Source organism: Lutjanus erythropterus, chromosome 2, assembly GCF_056507025.1.
Source record: "Lutjanus erythropterus isolate fLutEry1 chromosome 2, fLutEry1.hap2, whole genome shotgun sequence".
Classification (NCBI taxonomy): Eukaryota; Metazoa; Chordata; class Actinopteri; order Lutjaniformes; family Lutjanidae; genus Lutjanus; species Lutjanus erythropterus.
In genome coordinates this window covers 26,097,380-26,120,398 of record NC_139318.1, presented here as the reverse complement: position 1 = coordinate 26,120,398, position 23,019 = coordinate 26,097,380, and the positions used below count along the sequence as shown (strand labels likewise).

At 38.2% G+C, this 23,019-nt stretch overlaps 1 protein-coding gene across 1 annotated transcript; it reads right to left on the bottom strand.

Moving 5' to 3' along the window:
• Window positions 1–1,734: 1,734 nt before the first annotated feature.
• On the bottom strand, window positions 1,735–14,723 carry LOC146331743 (myosin heavy chain, fast skeletal muscle-like). Its single transcript, XM_084734976.1, has 40 exons — window positions 14,567–14,723; window positions 13,343–13,558; window positions 12,620–12,763; window positions 12,375–12,531; window positions 12,247–12,274; window positions 12,045–12,156; window positions 11,862–11,954; window positions 11,693–11,756; window positions 11,489–11,587; window positions 11,290–11,393; window positions 10,916–11,054; window positions 10,487–10,605; window positions 10,120–10,269; window positions 9,820–9,990; window positions 9,423–9,735; window positions 9,191–9,261; window positions 8,999–9,086; window positions 8,798–8,915; window positions 8,595–8,718; window positions 8,371–8,507; window positions 7,965–8,220; window positions 7,634–7,876; window positions 7,368–7,544; window positions 7,141–7,286; window positions 6,701–6,791; window positions 6,200–6,589; window positions 5,952–6,078; window positions 5,733–5,851; window positions 5,415–5,611; window positions 5,134–5,317; window positions 4,875–5,040; window positions 4,402–4,526; window positions 4,011–4,319; window positions 3,723–3,926; window positions 3,515–3,640; window positions 2,659–2,829; window positions 2,463–2,567; window positions 2,228–2,323; window positions 2,008–2,139; window positions 1,735–1,875 (listed from the first exon to the last, which is right to left on the bottom strand). Exons 2-40 carry the CDS (start codon window positions 13,544–13,546, stop codon window positions 1,858–1,860), a joined length of 5,817 nt encoding a protein of 1,938 aa, XP_084591102.1. The 5' UTR covers window positions 13,547–13,558; window positions 14,567–14,723; the 3' UTR covers window positions 1,735–1,857.
• Between the last annotated feature and the right edge of the window lie 8,296 nt (window positions 14,724–23,019).

Below are 23,019 nucleotides of genomic sequence, written 5' to 3'. Positions count from 1 at the left end.
GAAGAGAAAAGAACATGAGTGTTTTCACACCTTGAGTTTACCATATAACCATACCGTTCTCCCAAATATCGCGAGAGTTCGATGAATCGGTTTCCTTCTAGACTCCTGTTCAATTCTGTGAAACAGAAAATTTAACGCCCAAAGTTTGTGCACGAACAAGTCGGCAAACATAATGACCGTGCAGTCAAGTGACTATTTTTTATTGCAGGTGAAGAAAAGACTTTTGAGTCACGTCGAAATGTCTTTAGAGAAAGTGGTAAGTGTTGTCCAACGGCTGGCACACTTAGCGTCGCTGCAAACGCGTTTTAAAAACAGCATTACTAACTAAACAAAATTAATTAACGAAATGTAGTTTTAAGTCAGACTGTTTTAAGATACTGTTGATTCACCACATATGCTGTTAGCTTAACGTTAATTGTTAAGGTTATCTCATTCTGTCATTTAATGTTGATAGCATCAAACCGAACTGAATTTCAAACTGCATCGGAAACCAAATCAACGTTACCTCCAGTTTCTCCCAAGAAACAACATTAGCTCTGCAAAATAATGCGATTAATGAGAATGAAAATGCAATTGCAGTATGCGATACCATTTTCATGTTTACTGAAAAAAACAAAAAACAAAAAAACTGGTGATGTAATATTGCAGTTTCGATAATATTGCAATTAATTGTGCAGCCGTAGTTCTGAATAACCGCTACTTCAAATCATATGGTAATCCAATATTGTTTTGGCCAAATTAGGGCTACAATTTACAATTATTTTCATTATGGATTAATCTGTCGAAAAAAAAGGTGAAAAATGGCTCCCATAGCCCAAGAGGACATCCTCAAATGTCTTGTTTTGTCCACACTCCAAAGATTTCTAGTTTACTGTCAGAGAGGAAGAAAATATTCTCATTGAAGAAGCTCAAATCAAAGATAATTGATTATTAAAACAGTAGGTGATTGATTTGATAATAATTTCATAATCGATTAAATGTATGTGATTTAAATGTAATTTATTTGGTTACAGCATACAAAGACATTCAAATGGTTGGTTTATCTTTTTGTTTTTTGTTGACTGGCTTTGTTTTGTCTTTTTTTGCTGCAGAGCAGGAACCAGTTTTAACTAAGTCAGGCCTGTATGGTTTTAACTGATTTTGTTATGTTACTTTTAATTGTTTCCTGTATAATAATAAATGTAATGTTTTTATTATTATTATTCTTGTGTCAATATCCACTGGACAATGATAGACTTTTTGCTTAATTCTTTTAAATGATTATTTGGATCCAGGTTTACAAAATAATCACAGACTACATAAAAACATACACAAATACAAAGTATATATATAGAATATATGCATATTTAGGGTTCTAAACTATCCACTTTTAATCAAGAAAAAAAAAATCTCATTTGATTTAGGCCATGAGGACAATAATTCGAAGGAATATTGAATATTTGCAGGTTTTCTTTTTCTTGCAGTGCTTTGAGTCCTGTAAATTCAATATGTAGGAAATGAATAAACTTAAACAAACTTGGACCTAGACTTGGGCTTTGGTTATGTTTGGTAGTCTATAATGTTGTGCCATGTACTGTATTTGATTTTATAATTTTTATAACAGGTGTGTCTATGTGGTCTAAATTACATAACAACACATCATAGTGCAGTAAGTCCCCGAAGGCTTGAAAACATCTGTATGCCATGTTCAATTTTAAATCAGTTATTCTAAAATGAAAGGAAAGACAAAACAAATGCATCAAACTATGTACCTTTTATTGGGTTTTGGTTATCACAGCATGCTTAACATGCTGCAGTGAACAGGTAACAAGATACTCATATTGTATGATCTCTTGGTTCTGTAGCTTGATTTCTTCGTCACTCTGCTTCCTTGGTCTGAAATGACAGGAAAATAGCAAGTGAAACATTTGGCCAGATAATATAAATTCTAAACAAATTTAAAAGTTGAATGCCTAATTAAGTGAATATTTCCACTAAATTGATTAAACTCAGATAGTTCTTTATTACCTTGACAATTTCACGACTCTTTGCCCTCAGCTTGTTGACCTGAGACTCAGCGATGTCAGCACGCTCCTGAGCCTCCTCCATCTCATGCTGCACCTTCCTGTACCTGGACAGGTGAGAATTGGCCTGCTCCTCCTGTATGTTAAGGCATAGTGAAGTCAAAACCAGTGGACTGAGTGACATTTTTAGAATGTGTGTTGTTGTGAGAATTAGGATTACTCACAGCTTCCTCAGCCTGTCGCTTGTAGGATTTCACTTTGAGCTGCAGCTTGTCCACCAGATCCTGAAGGCGGGCAATATTCTTCTTGTCCTCCTCAGTCTGGTGTAAATCAGGAATAATAAACATTTTAATACAAAGTAAATACTAGCTTAAGCCTACAGTTGTTATGACCATATGTTATTATAATCATTAATAGTAGTACTAGTTTAAGTATTAGTGTTGTAAGAAAGTAATTTACCTGATAGGTGAGCTCCTTTACTCTTCTCTCATATTTTCGCACTCCCTTGATAGCATCAGCACCACGCCTCTGTTCAGCATCAACTTCAGCCTCCAATTCCCGAACCTTGAATTGAGAAAAACATAGTAATTTTAAAATGCGAAATATTGTCCTGGCCTCTTGTAAATATAAATAGGTTCATCTTTGTGACACTTGCCCTGGCCTCCAGTTTCTGGAGCTGCTTCTTGCCGCCCTTCATGGCAAGATTCTCAGCCTCATCCAGACGGTGCTGCAGGTCCTTCACTGTCACCTCCAGGTTCTTCTTCATCCTCTCCAAGTGAGCGCTGGTGTCCTGCTCCTTCTTCAACTCTTCAGCCATCATGGCAGCCTGAAATGTTGTTGAATTTTATTACTGGTAATTGGATAGAAGCCTAAAGCAGTCTAACGTTTCGACCCCTTTTCTAACATAACTACTGGAAATTTGTTCAAAGCAATGAGCAGTTTGGATGAATTTTGAGCAGATTATTTCCTAAAAATACTGCATCAGAGATTAAATTTACTGATATTTTTTGGTATCTCTTGTACAAGTCTCTTGTTTTGAAAAATTTAGAGTCTTAGAGTTTTCTTCTCCCTGACAAGTGGCATTTGTTCTAGTAGCTCTTTGGTTGTTTTTAACTGCACACTTGTCTAATGCAGAACAAGGCGGTTTAGCAGAGAGTGAAGGCTCAGTGAATAAAGGTCTTCCCCGTGCCCTTATCCTGTGAGATCTTTTTAAGTTTCTATCTTAAATAATAATATAAACTTTAGAAATTATACTTTAATTTAGTCCTTTGCAGAAGGGAATGAAATGCTGAGATATAGATCTATTTTATATATATATATTTTTTAAAAGTTTTCTTACACCCCTTAAAATCCAGAAGACCCCCTGTGAGTCTTTTGCGATCCCTAGTGGGGGTGCAAGTGCAAGAGAACTAGTCACAGTGGAGAAATGACCTAAAATACAAGTTGAATTCTGCCATGTAGCACACTGCATATTTTACATAATTATGTAGTGGAGTGTGAGGATGACTCACATCTGTGATGGCCTTCTTGGCCTTTTCTTCAGCATTTCTTGCTTCCTGGACAGAATCTTCCACTTCACCTTGGATCTGTAGGAGGTCAGCCTCCAGCTTCTTCTTGGTGTTGATCAGGCTGGTGTTCTAAACAAACGATGGTTTGGATTACATAAGTCATTTTCAGTTGTCAGGTGTTTATCATGTCATCATTTGAATCTTTAGTTACCTGAGAGTGCAGCAGCGCCACACGCTCACTGGCATCAACCAGCTCCTGTTCAGCCACTTTGCGGCTTCTGTCTGTCTGCTCCAGAGCAGCTCTCAGCTCCTCAATCTCAGCCAGCATCAGGTTGTTCCTGCGCTCCACCATGGCAACCTGCTCCCTCATTTCCTCCTGACCTCTAATTGCGTCATCAAGGTGCAGTTGTGCGTCCTAAACGAATAATAAGGACCCATTTGCATTGCAGTCTAAATAAAGTAAACTTTGCCTGTAATTTTGTTCAGTGAGCTACAATACCTTAAGCTGTCCCTGCACATTTCTCAGCTGTTTCTGGGCTTCAACTGCCTGGCGGTTGGCGTGACTCAGCTGAATCTCCATCTCATTAAGGTCTCCCTCCATCTTCTTCTTGATTCTCAGAGCATCGTTCCTGCTCCTGACCTCAGCATCCAAAGCTGTTTGCATAGACTCAATCACTCTCTGGCTGTTCCTCTTGATCTGCTCGATCTCCTCGTCCTTCTCTGCAAGTTTTCTGTCAATTTCACTCTTGACCTGGGTGAGTTCAAGCTGAATGCGGAGAATCTTGGATTCTTCATGCTCCAGGGTAGCCTTGACAGAAAATAAATGTCAATCATTAGGTCCAAAATCATTTAAAATTGTGTTTAATAAGAAAGATCTTATAAGACAGTACCTCTGCCTCTTCAAGTGAAGTCTGGAGTTCACACTTCTCTGCCTCAACAGTCTTTTTCCCCTTCTCCAGCTCATGGATGGTTTTTCCAGTCTCACTAATTTGCTCAGTTAGATCAGAGATCTCCTCTGTAAATATCAGGCATAATTATTATTTAAGGTTGTAATAAATTATTTTGTCTCTTTGGTAGATGTTCAGATGTAATATACTTTACCTTTGTGTATTTGTAAAAAACTGTACTTTAATATATAGCATTTGGTGTTAGTTTGAAATCATAGACCATGCACATTAAACCTATTGGCCCACTGGGGGGCACACTCTTCCACACTTGTCCTTTTATACAAAGCAGAAGCCACAGCTTTCTAAAATGGTGATACCTTGAGCATACCAATGAAAAACAATTCTAAGATCTGCAATCAGACCACTATCAGTTAATTTTAATAGAGAGTATTCTTTTTTATTAAAACTTTGCATACGTTGCAGGTTCTTGTTCTCCCTCTTCAGGGTCTCCAGGTGATCCAGAGCTTCTTCATATGAATTTTTCAGCTTGAACATCTCAGTGCTGAGAGAACGAGCTTCTTTTTGAGCTCCCTCCAGCTCTGCCTGGCTCTCCTCATACTTCTGTTTCCACTCTGCAAGAACCTGAAAACATAAGGAAGACCCATGTGTTTCAGAAATTCACAATTCTACAATGTGAATTCATATAAGCACCTGAGGCCTAAATAAAAATCTAACCTTGTCAAAGTTCCTTTGCTTCTTGTCGAGGGTAGCAGCCAGAGCATTAGCTCTCTCCACATCAATCATCAGGTCCTCCACTTCACCTTGCAGTCTCTGCTTTGTCTTCTCCAGAGAGGCACATTTTGCATTCACAGCCTCGATGGATTCCTCTGCATCCTGAAGACGCTGAGCAAGCTTTTTCCTGATAAAAAATATTTGATTTACAAACTTTCAGTATAGTATTGATGACACACATTAGTGGTGGGTAGACTTAGCAAAAAAAAATTATAATGACTTACTTGGCCTCCTCCAGCTCCTCAGTGCGCTGAATGGCATCAGTCTCATACTTAGTTCTCCACTGAGCCACCTCACTGTTGGCCTTGGACATCGCACGCTGCAGCTCAGCTTTGGCCTCCTGCTCCTCCTCATACTGCTCTCTGAGCAGGTCACAGTCATGACGAGACGACTGAACTGCATGAGCCAGAGCGTTCTTGGCCTTGAAAAGAAATACAGCCATTACTTTTTTTTATAAACCAAACTACATGTGTCTGACTTACAGCTTTGAACCAATCTGTTTTTAATTATGTAATACTGCAGTCCTGTGATAGCCCTCTTACTTTTACTTCCTCTTCAATATGCCTCTTCAGCTCCTCAATCTGCTGGGTAAAAGCCTGCTTGCTTCTTGTCAGCTGTGAGATCAGGGCTTCCTTCTCTTCCAGTTGGCGAGTGATTTCACCTAAGGAGAGAGGGAGAGTTAACAACTAGTCTAAATGTGGGCTTGTGTTGGAAATATGAGATTAGGAAAAAAAAAAATACACGCAATACATTTTTCTCACCATTCTCTGTTTGCAGTCTTGCCCTTTGCACCCCAATGTCATTCAGTTGTCGCACATGTTCCTCATTTTTAGTCTTTAACTCACTCAGTTGATCCTCAAGAGTACGACACATTTTTTCCAGATTGGTCTGTATTGACAAAAGTTGTGTAAAGTAACGCAATATAGTCTCATTCTCTGAATGCCAAATAAAGGCTGGAGTATAGCAGAGTAATTTTTTTTTTTTTTTTTTTTTTTTTTTTTAACATTACCTTTGCTTTCGCGACAGACTCCATGTTGCTCGTGAGGTCATCAATCTCCATCTTGAACTCGCTTTTCTCTTTCTCCAGCTTCTGTTTGACTCTCTGGAGGTTATCGATCTGTTCTCCCAGCTCGGCCACACTATCAGCCTGCTTCTTGCGGAGAGCTGCAGCGGTGGCCTCATGCTGCAGGGTGGACTCTTCGAGATCACGACGCAGTTTCTGAAACTCGGCTTCACGCTTCTTGTTCATCTCAATCTGAACAGATGTTGCTCCACCAGCTTCTTCGAGCCTCTCGCTGATCTCCTCAAGTTCCCTAGAGAGATCAGACCTCTGCTTCTCCACCTTGGCTCGAGCAGCCCGCTCAGCCTCAATCTCTTCCTCCAGCTCCTCAATACGAGCCTAATATGTATATGTTGCAAAAAAAACAGCTACAGTCTAATATATTTATGTCTGCAAGTCAAGCACATCTGGATCATCCATAGTCAGTGTTGGATAAGATTCTGTACCAACCTGAAGTTCTTTGATCTTTTTCTGAAGCTGAGCACAAAGTGCTTGCTCATCCTCAATCTTGCCAAGAAGCTGGCTTGTTTCAAAGTCCTTCCTGTAGGGGACAATTATTCATAATTATTACATCTGGCATTCAGTTGTATTTTGAGAAAAATAAAATGGAGTTGAGATTTTTACTTTAACCAAGGTTAATTTCTTGACTGTCCATTGTCAGTCTTAAATAACTGAGAGATACACAATCACAACATAATTTTGAACACAGAGAATTTGGTTTGGATTTTAATCTGTGGTGTGGTAACATATAATTTGTAGAAAAGCATTTAAGCAGCCTGTTTTCACTGCAGGTTTGTGTCTGAACTGTTTCAATACTGTATGCTGGCAAGGGAGAGGAGGATTTTAGTATTTTAGTGTTTTTTTGAAACAATGAGTTAAATTACACTCACTTCTTTATTTTCTCATCAGACTGCTGCTTGTCATTCTCCAGATCCATTATGGATTCCTGGGCCAATTTAAGATCCCCTTCAAGCTTTCTTTTAGCCCGCTCAAGATCCATACGGAGCTTCTTTTCTTGTTCCAGGGATCCTTCAAGCTGTTTCAACAGAGATGAAGCATTATTTTTTGTTTTTCATTCTCAAGGGGACTGAAATCGCTGTTTGTTGTGATTACATACATCGTCCACTTGCTGCTCCAGCTTGGTTTTGGCCTTTGTCAGAGTGTTGACTTTGTCTTCCTCTGCCTGCAGATCATCAAGGGTCTGCTGATGGGCCTCTTGGAGGGCTTTCTTCTCTTTGGTCAACTTGGCAATGGTCTCATCTTGAGATGCCATTTCCTCAACCAGGTTTTTAACCTGTATTCACAATATTGTGAAAATTATTTCAAAGTATGTTCATATTTTGCAAACAGCAGACTTTCAGGCATTATGGAAGCTATACCAACCTTATTCTCAGTGGCATGCTTCTCCTTTTCCACTTTGGCCAGAGTGAGCTCCAAGTCATCGATGTCTTTCTTCAGCTCAGAGCACTCGTCCTCCAGCTTCCTCTTCTTTGCTGTAAGTTCAGCATTGACCTCTTCCTCATCCTCCAGTCTCTCACCCGTCTCTTTGAGTTTGGCTTCAAGCTGGATCTTTGCTTTAATGAGCCCCTCACACCTTTCCTCTGCATCGCTGAGGTTTTCAGCTTCCTAAAAGTCAATGCAAACAAGTTTATGTCATTGCCAAATCAGTAATTTGATAGGATAGTTAGGATATAGGTGTGATGAACTAACTTACAGACTGCACTTGCAACAACAGGTCATTCTTCTCCTGCAGCAGAGAAACCATCTTCTCCTCCAGCTCTTTCTTCTTAGCCAGAGCCTTTGCCAATTCCTCTTTGGTCTTCTCAAAGTCCTCTTTCATTTGTGCCATCTCTTTTTCAGTTTCTGCACTCTTAAGCAGAGGCTTAATCTTGAAGTACAGCTTCATCCATGGCCAGGTTTTGACATTCATGAAAGAGCGGATGTTGTACTGGATGGAGTAAATTGCCTCCCTGGGTAAAATGGACAGATTTGTTAAAACTGGAATGACAAGAAGTATGGATTTGGTTTTCAAATTAAACATTTGGTTTAAAAGTTGTAATCAAGTTCATCTGCAAATGCACAGTTGCCTTTTGATATATGAAGCTAAATATGTAGAGTACCTGCGCTCCATCATCTTGACAAACTCCCTCCTCATGAGGAAACCTCTGCAGAGACCCTGAGTCATTGTGACCAGGATAGCTAGTTTTTCATCTCTCATCTCCTCCAGCAGACCCAGCAGACCGGCTTTGAAGAACACCTAAAAGAAAGTGTTATTTTACATGAGGTAATATACTTACTTGGGTAGCAGTTAAAAAAAACCACCCTTAACAGACAAATGGATTACCTTTGTGTGTCCAAATTTGTACTGCGTATGGTCAACGTCAATAGAACCCAAGAGTTTCTCTGAGGCCTTTTTGTTGTCGATGAATTGTCCCTCGGGAATGACACTGGCATTCAATACTTTGTATCTGATTGGAGGGAAATTAAATTAACTAAGAATAATTGGATCATAATATTGTCAGAAATGTAGTTAATTTTAGTAAATACCTCTGCTTGAAGTCACCATAGAGGATTCTGCTGGGGAAGCCCTTTCTGCAGATCCTGATACCTTCCAGCACACCATTACACCTCAGCTGGTGGATGACCAGGAAGTTCTCCATGAGACCTTAAAGACATGCTAAGTTCAGTCTTGTGTTGCATAATTGTAGCAGAGTTTAAAAGCGTACATTTATACTGATTTTAGGTTACCAGGAGTCTTTGACTCATTTGGAATCAAACAGCGCACAAAATGAGGATGAGTGCTCCTCAAGTTGGTCATCAACTTGCCCAAATTCTCCTGAAATATGGAAAACCAACAAATCATGTAGCGGCATTTTGGAATGTTTTGGTGTACTTATTTTATTGTAGTTATGCAGTGTGGCAGTCATTTGGGATGCTTACCCTGAACAGAGCAGATACGGTCTGAAAAGACCCACCCTTTTTCTTGCCACCTTTTTTGGCACCACCTTCAGCTGTATAATGAGGATTAAATTTGAATGATTAACTTTAGCAAATGTAATGCATTTGATTTATACTGTATTCTTTACACTTCAGCTACAAATCAAACAGCATTTTTTAAAATATAATGAAAATACAAGAAAATATCTCCATATTATGTTCTTTAAAATATAACTCTTACCTTCTGATGAGGCATGTGTTGCATAGAGGTGAGACAACAGTTTGGCTGCAGACTTCTGGTAAAGCTGAACCACTGAGTCATTCAGGGGGTCTTTGTTCTTGTCCAGCCAGCCAACAACATTGTAATCAACAGTGCCAGCATAGTGCACCAGAGAGAAATGGGCCTCTGCTTTGCCTTTGGCAGGTTTGGGTTTCTGGAAGGGTGCACTTTTACCAATATGTTGATCATACATTTTGTTCTTGAAGGTCATGTCTGTAGCCTTGGGGAACATGCACTCCTCTTCAAGGATGGAGAAGATGCCCATTGGCTGTCATGATGAAATGGTTATTAAAAACAAAAACTTTCAAGTCATCAGATAGTTTTCTTTGTGAATATACTGCATGTGACTCACCTTCTCAATAAGCTCAATGCAGGCAGCCAAGTCCATACCAAAGTCAATGAACTCCCACTCAATTCCCTCTTTCTTGTACTCTTCTTGCTCCAGGACAAACATATGGTGGTTGAAGAACTGTTGCAGTTTTTCGTTGGTGAAGTTGATGCACAGCTGCTCCAAGCTGTTGAACTTAAGATAAAAAGGTCATCAAAGGTCGGCAAAAGCCTTAAGTAGTTCTGACTAAAAATAAAATTATTTTTACTCTCAGCTTTAAATGAGGCTGCATAAGATTATGTAATATCAGTCAAGCATACTTACATCAAAAATTTCAAACCCAGCAATATCCAGGACACCAATGAAAAAGCTTCTGGGCTGCTTGGTATCCAGCATCTCATTAATTCTGACGACCATCCACAAGAACATTTTCTCATAGACAGACTTGCTGAGAGCCATGACAGAATTGTTGACCTGATTTTACAAATAAAGAATAAAATATTAAGAGGCGTTGTTGTAAAAATGAACACAATTCTTAATTCAAAAAACTTTATGAGAGCTTTGATTGCACTGTGAATCTTAAGTCAGAAAAATATTATCTCTATGTAAGAGTGTCTTTAAAATGACAACGCATGACTGTCTTTTGTGTTTATTAATTTGTTTTCGTTATGTTCTTTTTGACATCTCATACCTGAGGAACAGTTTGACCTTTGGTCACATACTCGTTCCCGACCTTCACTCTTGGGTAGCAAAGGGCTTTCAGCAAATCGGCAGAGTTCAGACCCATGAGGTAGGCGACTTTATCTGCCACTAAAAGAAAACATAGTAGTAATCTTTGAAATCCATTCAGAATGTTCTTTTAAATTTTCTATAAATTTTTCTTTAAGTTTTCTTTCTAGTGGCAAAAACTACAACTTGGATTACACCAGACATGCAGTATGGAGGCATTCGATTGCTTGGCAGATTCTGCAATGCTGTGTTCCTGTGAAATTTCAGCAGTGTCTTATGGGCTAAAAACTAAACACAGATGTCAGTCGGCATGATGGTGAGTAGATAATGACTGAATTTTTATCTTTGGGTTAACTGTCCCTTTAAAACTCATAATGTGCTGGTTTCATACCTTCAGTGCCGTCAGGCTCAGCCTGCTCTTCACGCTGCTTCTGCTTAAACTTCATGTTACCATGATGCATCACAGCTCCAGTTAGCTTGTACATGCTTGCCTTCTCTTCTGCATTGAAGCCCAGGATGTCAATAGCAGTCTGTGAAATAAAGAGTCACTTTAAAACAAACAAACAAAAAAATTGTTGCCTCAAAAATGAACATAGAGTTCAGACCAGGTCTCATTAACAAAGAAAAATCAAAAACCCTTCAAAACGATAAGCTTCAGAGAGGTAGTATTTCTTGTGGAGGTATAATAAATTGCTAACTTAGTGTACATAATAAAACTTGTAACCATTAATGTGAAAAGTGATTTGTACAATGAATTGTTCTCACATCAGTGGCTATGAATTCTTCAATGTCATTGATACTCTTGACAGTGATCTCCCCCTGGCTGATCATGGGGTAGTCATATGGGTTTGTGGTAATCAGGAGAGCCTCTGAAGAAAGGACAGAACATATGTAATATTAACAAAATAAATATAATATATAAGCCATTGTCCTACATGTTGTAAAATATTCATTAATCTCACACCTATCAGTTCAGGTTTGTGGCCTGTTGTGAGCTGATAGAAGATGTGGTAGCTCCTCTCAGCAGACAGCTGGAAGGTCACTCGAGACTTCTCCAGCAGATCTTTATGGATTTATGACAGGAAAACAATTGTCAAATCTCCTATGACAGCTGAAAGAATTGACAGTGTAAGAAAACTATATGCTTGATAAGTTCCAAAAATCTTACAAGTTTCAATATCAGCTGAAGCCAGCTTTCCAGTTGTCCCGAAGTGAATTCTGATGAATTTACCCTATGTGAAAACAGATTAACATTAAAATTTCTGTCACAGTGAACGATTGCTGTCACAAAATACCAAACAGTTTCAAGCAAAAGAGAAATCTAAGGTAGAACTTACAAAACGTGAAGAATTGTCATTCCTCACAGTCTTGGCATTACCATAAGCTTCCAACAGTGGGTTTGCTGCAATGATTTGATCTTCCAGCGACCCCTAGAAATAACATTAATTTAGTTAATGTGACAATCACCAGCCACCCCTTTGGTCTTAGATTTCATATTAATATTGTTAAGCTCGTCTTACCTGCATCTTGCTAGAAACCTGTTCAGCTTTCTTTCCACCAGCAACTGCGATTGTCGCAAAGTACTGGATGACACGCTTGGTGTTGACAGTCTTTCCTGCACCAGATTCTCCACTAGGTAAAGGGTGTGTTTTTAAATATTATGTAAAATAACTTATTACTACTGTTGTCAACACTGATAGGTTATATAAAATTTTTACTTACGTAATCAGAATTGACTGGTTTTCTCTATCTGCAAGACATCAAAATGGTGTACAGCAGTTAGGAATGGACTTCTAAAAGAGCAACCGCTGTAGTTTTTGACAAACAGAGGCTTACAAACTGATTGATACCTTGGAGCATGAACTGATAGGCGTTGTCAGAGATGGAGAAGATGTGGGGTGGAGCCTCAATCCTCTTCTTGCCTCTGTATCCTGCTACAACCACTGCATCATACACTGGGAGCCACTTGTAGGGGTTCACAGTGACGCAGAACAGCCCTGAGTAGGTCTGTGGAGACAAAGAGGATTTGTACAGACACACGTCTTGCTGTAGTCATGTTTTTAATCTACTGACGTGATGATCAGGTCAAACTCACGTAGATCATCCATGCTGCATAACGCTCTTTGAGGTTATACAGCACAGCGGGCTCACTGAGGTGGGTCATCATGGCCATGTCCTCAATCTTATCGAACTTTGGAGGGTTCATGGGGAAGACTTCATCTTCTTTCACAGTGAGAGACTGTTGAAGAGACAGAAGAGGGACAGGAATATGATTAGTTACTTTCCATCAGTCATCTGTTTGTCTGCAAACCATTTTTGGACAGTGGTATTATTATTATTTTTTATTATTATTTTAAACTTAATTTAATTGGATTTTCAGTTAAATCTGGGCCACAACCCAAATTATTGTTGGGTTGGGTGTTGATTATTTTCCTTGATTAATCGATTATTAAGCAATTTGTGGTTTGGTCTGTAAAATGTCAGAAAATGGTGAAAAATGTTGATCAAGTTTTCAGAAGCCTAAGTTAACATCCTCAAATGTCCTCTTATGTCCAAAACCCAAAGATATTCAGTTTAGTGTCATAAGAAGAGTAAAGAAACCAGAAAATGTTCGCATTGGAGAAGCAGAAACAAATCAAAATTATTAATTGATTATCAAAATAGCTAGCAATTAATTTAATGATTGATTAATAATTGATGAATTGTCACAGCTCTAAATTAAATGTTTTAAATCACCAGGTAACCATAATTATCTCACAGCAAATACAGATTCTGCATAAAAAAATGTCAGGCAATGTAAAACATTTAATTCTAGTACCTTTCCAGTGAGAGTCTCCACGGTGGCTTTGCCGCCCTCTCTCTTAATGAGTTTCCCCTTGAGGTACATCTCTGTGGCCTCGGCCACAAAGTATGCTGTTTTAGCATCAAAGGGAGTGTTTTGAGCTTCAAGTCGCTCTTTTTCTGGCTTCCGGAGGTATACGGCCGCCGGGCCAAAACACTCCATTTCAGGGTCGCTACTCATGATGACCCTTTTCTGCACAACAGAAAACAAGACAAAGGTTATACATTTTAAATCCTAGGAGAGTCATTCAAAATATATATTATTGCCAAAGTCAAATGAATGCTCTGCCATTAAGATTTGTAAGTACAGGTAGCTCCTGCATACTACCAACCTTTAGTACATATGCACTGGTAATTCTTCTCTAGTAGGGGTGTGCCATATTGTATCGTTCACAATTTATCATTATAATTTTTTTCATGCTAAAAAAATCTTATCATAATAATGACAGTATTATAATATTATAAATTCATACCTTGATATAAAAGCAATATTACGGTGGAGGAGTTAGTTCCAAAAAATAAAGTGACTTTGGTAGCATTGAAGTGGCTTGGTGACAAAAGATTAGGTGTACAATAAGCCACACTAATATGTGAGAAGTGCAGATTTTAACAACGAAAGGGAACAATACAGCACTACTAACTTATTTCCCCACCTCAAGCGGAGGCACCTGGTTGAGCATGAGGAGAGCCAGAAATCACACAAGAAAAGCTCAACAGCTATTGTGTGTTCTAAACCTTCTAAACCACAAAATATTTTTCTGAATGTTGTTATATCATCAAAAATAATTATTATTGCATTACCCTGAAATATTATGATATTATGTTAGGACCATATTGCCCACCCCTATTACCATTAATTACAGTTGGTAACAAAATAACTTTTTGTCATATTTGCTGAAACTGTTGCTATATCCTAACAGCTGTGCATAAGACAGATAATTTGCGAAAAAAAATCTGTTTCCTCTGGCTCTTTCAGTGCTCCAAATGACATATGCAAGAATCCACCATGCCTGAATGAAAAGAACCAATCAGAGCCAGCTGTCAACCTTAAATATAACAAAAAGTTATTTTCACAGGGTTTACCATCTGTAGCTTTAAGATTTGTTAATACAGGTCGCTTCCGGCATACTAGAACATAAGAGACAACCTTTAGTATATATGCACGTATTATCCTCCCAGACAAATACAAAACCTGACTTACCTTGGATGACACTGGGACAGCAGAGGTTGTTCACACGGATTTCAATGCAGATTTCTGAAAAAAAGAAGCAAAGATGAACTGTTTACAAAAGCTACTGACAATTAAGTTTAAAAAGGAATTAAATGAAATGTAAGTATGCTGCTAAGACTATCTGTTTTTAGTCTTATAAATGTTTATCTTATATTTTAAACATAATATTGATAATAATATTGATGATAATAGTGCATGGTAGGACTGTAAGTATATTAGCTTGTACTGAAGTTGTTTAACGACTCTAAATACATCTGAGCCATGAGGAAACTTACCTTTGCTGGGTGCCTTCCCTTGGTGGCCGTTTGTTGTGCCTTTTATACAGAGTGATGGGAGCCTATCACACATGTCTCTCTGTATTTGGTCATGTCGCCTGACAAGATGCTTGTGCAGCAGTATTTCTTACCTCAAGCTGTCACATTACATGGTTTATGGGATGTCCTCATGCCAGATCTTGATCAGGATTTTGAATTTGTTGCCAGTCGAGGTTTTGGCTAGCACTATTGGTCACATACCTGAGATTATTGGAAAAATTAGGCTGTTGTGTAGCCTTTAGCTTTATACTGCTATCTGTGCAAATTTTTAATTTAAATATTAGTGCACATTCTTTATGTTTTTTGACTTACTATGTTTATTGTTATGCACCAAAACACAGAAGCAAATTCCTTTGTTAAGGTTTGGGAAAACCTACTTGCCATTAAATCTGATTCTGATTTTCTACTAGACTGATTGTCATAAATTGTCAAGATTGTTGCAACATTTTGAGATATATCTATATATTGTTGTTGTTTTCTTATCATGTGTTGATACATGCCAATGTTGCATGCAGGTGTGAATTAGCTGCGCCTGTGGATAGAACTGTCCATGTCGGCTAAATAAGGTACAGATGTGAAGTTGGTTCAGTTCTTGCTTATGGGTAAGTTGGTAGTCACAGGCAGTCCAAAGGTGTGACTAATGTATCTCTTTTATGCTCCCTGGCACATCAGTAGCTCCTTGCCATGCTTTGATGAACCTTCTAGAAAGTCAATGGTATACTGTTTCAGAGTCTTTACAGGTCATAAATGACTAAAAAATGAAATGAGTGCCAATGAGCTTTAAAGAAAAGGAAGGATTGCCAAAGGATTATTTCCCACAACAGTGCCAACAGCTGTTCTTATTCTTGTTCTCACAAGGGAGACTAAGACCATCCCTAAATGTGGAGCAACTGAGTGATGGATGCCAGCTCGACTTCCTTTATGTTTTGTGTATGTCAGATGGTCAGTATGTTTAGGGAATTCGGTTCTAAGACGTTTTGTTTATGAAAAGTCTAGAGTATGTGATGGGATAGAAGATGTTGTCATAGATGGCAAGTTTACGGCTTTGCTGTGGCACACAGCCGGCAATATTCAAAAGTGTTGGGAGACAGTCATTAGGCACTGTTTCCATTGGAAAGAGTATCTACTTACACAGTGAATAGAAAGAAGACATTCTGAAGTGGTTACCCCACAAGATATAATGAGCCTCTGTCTTCAATGTTACATGATACCTGCCCTGAAATCTTCTGTCTTATTAGGGCAAAACTCAAATATAGCACTGGGCTTGTGTTGATGCTCAAACCAAATGCCATATGCTCAAGAGGCTTATTGTGTTTTAATGGTCTTTGATCTCCCCGTCTGTCAGTTTCTCCATTTGTCAAGCAGAAACAAATGGGCTCGCCATAACAAACCAAGGTGAGTGTTGAATAACATTCTAGTTTACAAGCTGGACACAAAGAGCATGGATATACATTTACAGTTATTTTGTAAGTACATACATTTTTAGTATATTTCAAACATTTTTATATATTTGTGAACTGTGAATTCTGCATTATTATTATCTTGTATTTTCAGGTTACATTCTATAGAAAGATGTTGATGTACCTGTGCTTTAAACATCACTACAGTTATGTATAAACACTTATTCTCTGCTTTAGCAACCCATTTTTGACTTTCTTGTCATTCAGATTTATTGGAATTGTACTTTATGGTACTTTTTGAATGGTTAAGTAAAATGTTTCAAAACTTTCATCACTTATGTTTTTGATTTATAAAACAAGGATGCACAGTGTATGCCAGGCTCACTAACTGTGATGCTGTTGCTTCAACTTCGTTAACAATCTCAAGACCGTGTTTTCCTTTTTAAGAATGTCCGTATCAAGAAGTATTAACCTGCTTTGCTGTCATTCATACCTCAGGACGTACAATGTAATATTGTCTTGCAATCTCATACATTGACACTAAGCTCTCCTGAAACACTGCTCCAAGAACCAGTGACTGGAATTATAGTAATTTTAATGAATGTCAAAACATTTTGTTTCAACAAGGTTTAGGGCTTGTTGGTTAAAATTAGGTGTCAGCGTTGGGATTTTGACCCTGGTTACTTGTCCATCTTGCAGTAGAGCTCCTGGGATTAGGATGTGAGACAGTGAGAGGTCTGTGTGGGCAGTGACCTGTCTGTCATGTCTGTTAGTCATACATGATACTTTGGAAGCTTCTGGCTTCATGCAGATGAAATTTGGTATTATCATGCCATGGAGCAAGGTATTTTTGATTCTTGAAGATAAACTGTTGGCCTGACAATCTGCCTTTCTTTGACAGCCAAATGATGCAAACTTGAAACAAAGGTTTCTTTATGACCACATTAAGAGCAGTTGCTCGAGGCGCTGTCAGTTCCTGGTGGTGCTAATGACAGGGATCACGGTGTCACACGGATGTGTGTGCACTAATGTTGTTGCTTGGGGTCACTGCCATCTTATAAACACCAGAGGGAGCCTCAAGTTGCAAAGGTGTAAACATGCTGCTTATGTTACCAGTTTCTGTCATCATCATCATCAACCTCTGGTCCCTTAACATCACACCATGTCACCATCTCATACTAACAGCATTGAATATGAAGTATTTTAAGTATATAAGGATATATAAATGTTCAAAAATTATTTATTATTATTGATACAAACATTTAGAGATATGAATTCACTAATATTTTGTCTATTATTTGTTGCTGTTCAAGGTCACAAAGGCACGCTTGAATCCATCATCCTAACCCAGGTTGGACAGAAGGCAGAAAAATACCCTGGGCAGTCCATCATAACCCTTTTAAAATATGGTATGACCCACTCACAGATCTAGATTTCTATTCATAACATGTGATTCATGTTTGGAGGTTTTAGTGCCTACATGTCATCACTTTGCTGTTGATGTCTGCCTGTGCTTTTCACTGCAGATGTGTTCAAATGTTAATGCTCTCATTAAGTGAGAGCTTTGAACCCACTGACATTACTCATATGCGTTGTTTGTAGACTTACAGAAGTTGAGATAAAATTCAGTTGATTGCTTTCCTGTATAAAGTTTCTCTGGTTGTAACTGTTTATACATTATTTTGAGAGGATGATTTGAAATGTGCAACTAAAATAAAAACCAGTACTACCACTCCCAGAGCTCTATTACAAGACAGTTATATGTCACTTACTGTATGCAACTGATGTAATGCACCCACTAGACGCTTAACAAATGATTGTTTTTATTACCTTTAGCACCTGACAGGGGAGGGAATGACATGCAGCAAGGGCCCACAGGCTGGGGTGAACCTGGACAAGAATCAACCCTGTGGCATTAGCCTTTATACATGGGCTGCATGGTCGACCAGGTGAGCACCTGGGACATCTACTAATTAATTCCCTCAGGTATCGGTAGTTTATCTGTCCCAAGGGGACAGTAGTGAGAATGGCAGTTAAGTTTTCGTTAAAGGGTTACTCTCCCAACTTAGTATTGCAGTTCAGTGAAGATGGAGACAGATTAAAGGATAGGTCCGCAGTTTTTCAAGTCTATCCAAATACAATCCCATATGTACATTTAAACTGGTACCAGGAATGGGAATTCTGATTTTGATTTTTTGGCTGATGAATGAAGCAAATCTACCAGCCACTTGCATATTTTACCTTTATTGTGCTGATGTCTGGTGCGAATTTTATGTCCTGATCGAGGACACAAATCCTGTGTGAAGATCTTGGCTTGTCAGATCTAACAACACATGATCTGACAAGCCAATGATCTATCACAGAGAGAGAGAGAGGGAGAGCATACAGAGGAGAGCAAAGGTAACATTAAATACACCACAAAGTTGTGTAAAGTTACTTGACCAGTAAAACTAAGTGCAAACATTTATCCTCTTCTTCAGCTGCCACCCGAACCATTCAGTGATTGGTCAAGTTTTTAGTTTCCATGTTGGGGAATAATTGGGGCAGGCAAAGTTAAAGCAATAATAACACTTTAATGCAAATTACTCTCAACGTCACTACTCTTTTTTTTTTTTTTTGACACACGATTATCGCACAGTCTTTGTGTCGTCCTGACCTGTAGTTTGAATAGGTTGCTGAAAACGAATCAGCCCGCAGTCGCTAAAAAGCCACCTTCCCTGTCACCCGACAATGTAAACAGGCCTGTCTATTTAGGCAACTGGCTCAGTGCAAAGAAACAGATCTGTGTTTTTTACACAGCAGACTAAAATATGTCTCTGTAAAGGCTAAACAGATGCTCGTCTCTTCCACAAAACGTTTGTCACTGCGCTGTTATTGTAAGTCGTGATGAAGAGTCCAGACTCTGACTGTCCCTCTTTATCTGCTCGGTGTGTGTCAGTGTTCAGTTTGCTGTCTGCTGTTGTCCAAAACATCCTCACTGATGTAAATGATCCTGCTGCCTTAATACAAAAACATGAATATCGCTCACCGTTTCGTCATTACAGACTGAGCAGAATAAAGGTGAGGATTTTTTTCACAGGATAATATTTTATGAAAGAAATAAATTATTATAATGATACTAAAGAAATAAACAGATACATATAAATAGCGACCTTTTCCTAAAATACTGCTGGTTCTGTGCCTGCAGTGCCATACAAACTTCAATTGACTATTCTATTGAATCTTTTAGTGCGTTTTGCCCTTGATGTTAAATTGAGCAGGTCAGTATGCTCATCTGTGCCTGATTGGCTTGGGTTTGTGAGTATTTTTATGTCAAATGTAGTTCCTTAGAGGGTTTCTGGACAATGTTTGTCATTGTTTTTGATTCATGTATTTTATTTAATAAAGTTACATTCACATAAAGCAAGCATATTTGTCTATTATTAAACACTTGAAAAATATCCCTTTAAGGTACATTTGAACAAGTAAAAAACGTGATTAATCGTGATTAACTAGACAGTCAAGCACTTAATCACGATTAAATCAATTGACATTCCTAGAAAGAATGAAAAGTAATCGCATGATTAGATTTTTAAATTGGTCATGCGATTAGCTGGTATGCAACAGTGTTTACTGACCATGATGTAACTGAAGATAAAATGAAGAGTTGAATGGGTTGAGGCTATGTAGTTAGATGACCAGTGTACAGAAATGCAACAAAATCAAATGCAAATTGTGTGATGCTACTTTTTTTAGTAGTAGTATGAGCACTATGCTGTAGCACATTAAGAACAAACTTCTGGCTGCCATGTCTGAGTTTGGCTCATAGTCAAAGATCATACAGATCACATCTTTGCGAGCCGGTGTGTGTGTGTGTGGGGGGGGGGGGACAAAGTATGATGCACACAGGTCTGAGGCCATGACTCAGTTGGTGTGGTGAGTATATGCTGCCATCCAGTGTAGTAAAGGGTGAAAGAGCTAGTTTGTTACTGTGAGCCTGAGTATGTTATGCTATCAAGAGCTACTGTGACTAAATGCAAAACAGTTTGAGGAGAAGAAGGTTGAGCTAAAAGTGAAGCTGGTCAGAGCAGACAAGCCACCTCTGACCCCTGACTGTCGGGCTGCTCTCACGGGTGAAAGCAGATTACCTGTATTAAATGCATTGTAATCTCTTTAAAACTAAAATAAAGCTAACTAAACCAAATAACTGTTATATTATTCCTCATCTACAGCACAAGGACGAAGGGAAGAGGAGAAAGAAGAATAAAGAGGTGGAGGAGGAAGAAGAAGAGAAAGAGGAGACCCTAGTAAGATGGAACATTTGCTGATGCCATCTGACAGTAACATCAGAGAAAGAGAGATACAGTAGCTGAAGATATAACACCAACTATTTGAAATCAGTTGTCCATAATTTATTTAAAGAACATACACCTGCAGTTGCTCCACAACGAAGCACAAAATCCTCACTGAGGAAGTGAAATAATACCAATAATTTTTGATAAATCATCCAAATTGCTTTTATTTGCATTGGTGTGTGAAAAAATGTTGGTAATACAGTAATATGCAAAGGCTCATTCAGAAATAGGCAAACATGACGAGAAATGTGAGGAACTGGATTATTATTATTATCTGTATCACAATGTAGAGAAGTATTTATGTGTAGAGGATAATGGATCGAATGAATGAATGAATGGATTACTAAATACAAGATGAAGCAAAATACAGAGAAACCCACTGATACTGTACAAACTGAAAAATTAAATCCAAAAGGCTTTGTAAAAAGCAGAGAATTTGCACTAAGCACACTTACCAAATGAATTTATGGAGAAACCATCACTGACACCTCACATCTCTCTATGGTAAAATGAGCTGGAGATTAGCAGGAGTTATCTGATTCTCAGGTCAACAAACTAAACACAAACTTTAATTGCTGAAATGCAAAAACAGAAAATGTATTTACATTTTAAGAAAATTATGCTGATTTAATGAAATGTCATGACATCAGGTCTCTTACCTTCACCTTGTCTCCACACTTGCCTGAGTGTGGTCTGTTGAAATTCATAAATGTACCTCATTCAGCAACTTATTTCAAAAATATTTCTTCACCATAGAATTAGTAGCTTACTATGAATAAGTGGTAGGTGAAATTAAAGCGTTGTGACTGTGGCATCATTATACGTTATACCTTCAACTTCCTCCACCCCCTTCTTTTTCCATTTTTCCTGATGACTGAAGTTTACAATTTTAGAAAAACATGGCCTGCGGTCTATTTTACACTAATGTTAAAAGGAAAATTTGGCACTTTTCATGTAGATGTCAAATCGGTGTTGATGGTAAATGAAGCAGTTAATTACTCAGTGTGTGCTATATTGACCGAGAAGGCAGTGTTATCCTGCTCACAGAGCCCCGCCAGCAGTGCCTATATGTGGATTGCATGCAAGCTTCTAATGCCTACGCCCATGTTGCTGTGTATCACCAGGTACTTTTGACAGAAATATAGCACACTCCCTCAGGCTATCCATATTTGGAGACTAGGAATAAACTCAAATAGCCTGGGGTTCTTCTTGTACCCAACTACATCACAGAATGCCTGAAGAACAACAGATTTTGCAGCATTAGGTCTCAGTTTCCATTAACTAGATTTACCATCAACATTGACATTCACATGCAAAGTGCCAAATTTTCCCTTTAATGAAATCCTGAACAAAATCTTAATTGCTCTCAATTCAACACATGCACACACTCACAAACTAATATAGTGTTATCATTACTCAGCAACCACCTTAAAACTATAAAAGACTTGACCATGTTATTAAGTGACTTTCAGTACTTCATACCAGATACTTAATATTAATATTTGTGTATGAGAACATGCATGTCTTGTATGAGTTTGAGTATTTTTTTTTTCAACACATGAAGACAAATGTATAGCAAAACAAAAAGAGGAGTTTCACTTGGCTGGAAATGATAGTCAACGTTTCAGTTGTTGCAGAAAAGGCATTCACTCTCAGGCCAGATGAACAGACCCCATACCATCATTGCATCACATATAAGGCCATTATCTTGTGTGTATATTTACAAAATGTTATATAATTTTACAATTTCTCAAATTGAATAGAGATTAGAACAATAAAATCCTACCGGTATCATTCTGCCGATGGGATGAGATGCAGACTGAAGGTATAGTTTTCTTGATTCTGAAAAGGAAATTAAAAATGGTGCCGTCAGCAAATAAACATCTTTGCATTTTCCATCAAACAACAACAACAAAAACATCATGCCTGTTATTCTGGTTTTAACCTTTACAACTAACCACTTCAATATTATAATTAATACACATCTAAATACAGATGCATTGATAAATACATTAAACTAATACATGCAAACTGCTAAGTACATTACAAACTGTGATGGCCCAATAGTAAATTTATGTTAAGTATTTAACTTACTTGTACTTCTGGCTTTCAGTATTATAAACGCAGTTCAAAACAATTCTGTTTAGGTGCAGACAGCAAAGAAAAGCTTCACTCTCAGTCTTTCCTTTCTTCACTCCCTTTCTGCCCTCACTAATTTGAATTTCTCTCACACACAAGAGTAACACACATGCACGCACACACACAAAGTTCACAGTGTAGCACCTGCACAGAGATGTCTTCTTTATCACACACCGGGGAATATTAGCTGCTTTGGAATTCAGAAAAGTCTTGGCCACCTTGAAAACCAGACAGTG

Coding starts and splice junctions, on each gene's coding strand:
- LOC146331743 (XM_084734976.1), bottom strand. CDS start 13,546: ATGAGTAGCGACCCTGAAATGGAGTGTTTTGGCCCGGCGGCCGTATAC. Junction 11,394..11,488: donor CCACAAACCTGAACTGATAG/GTGTGAGATTAA, acceptor TCCTTTCTTCAG/AGGCTCTCCTGATTACCACA. Junction 6,792..7,140: donor TCTGATGAGAAAATAAAGAA/GTGAGTGTAATT, acceptor TGTCCCCTACAG/GAAGGACTTTGAAACAAGCC.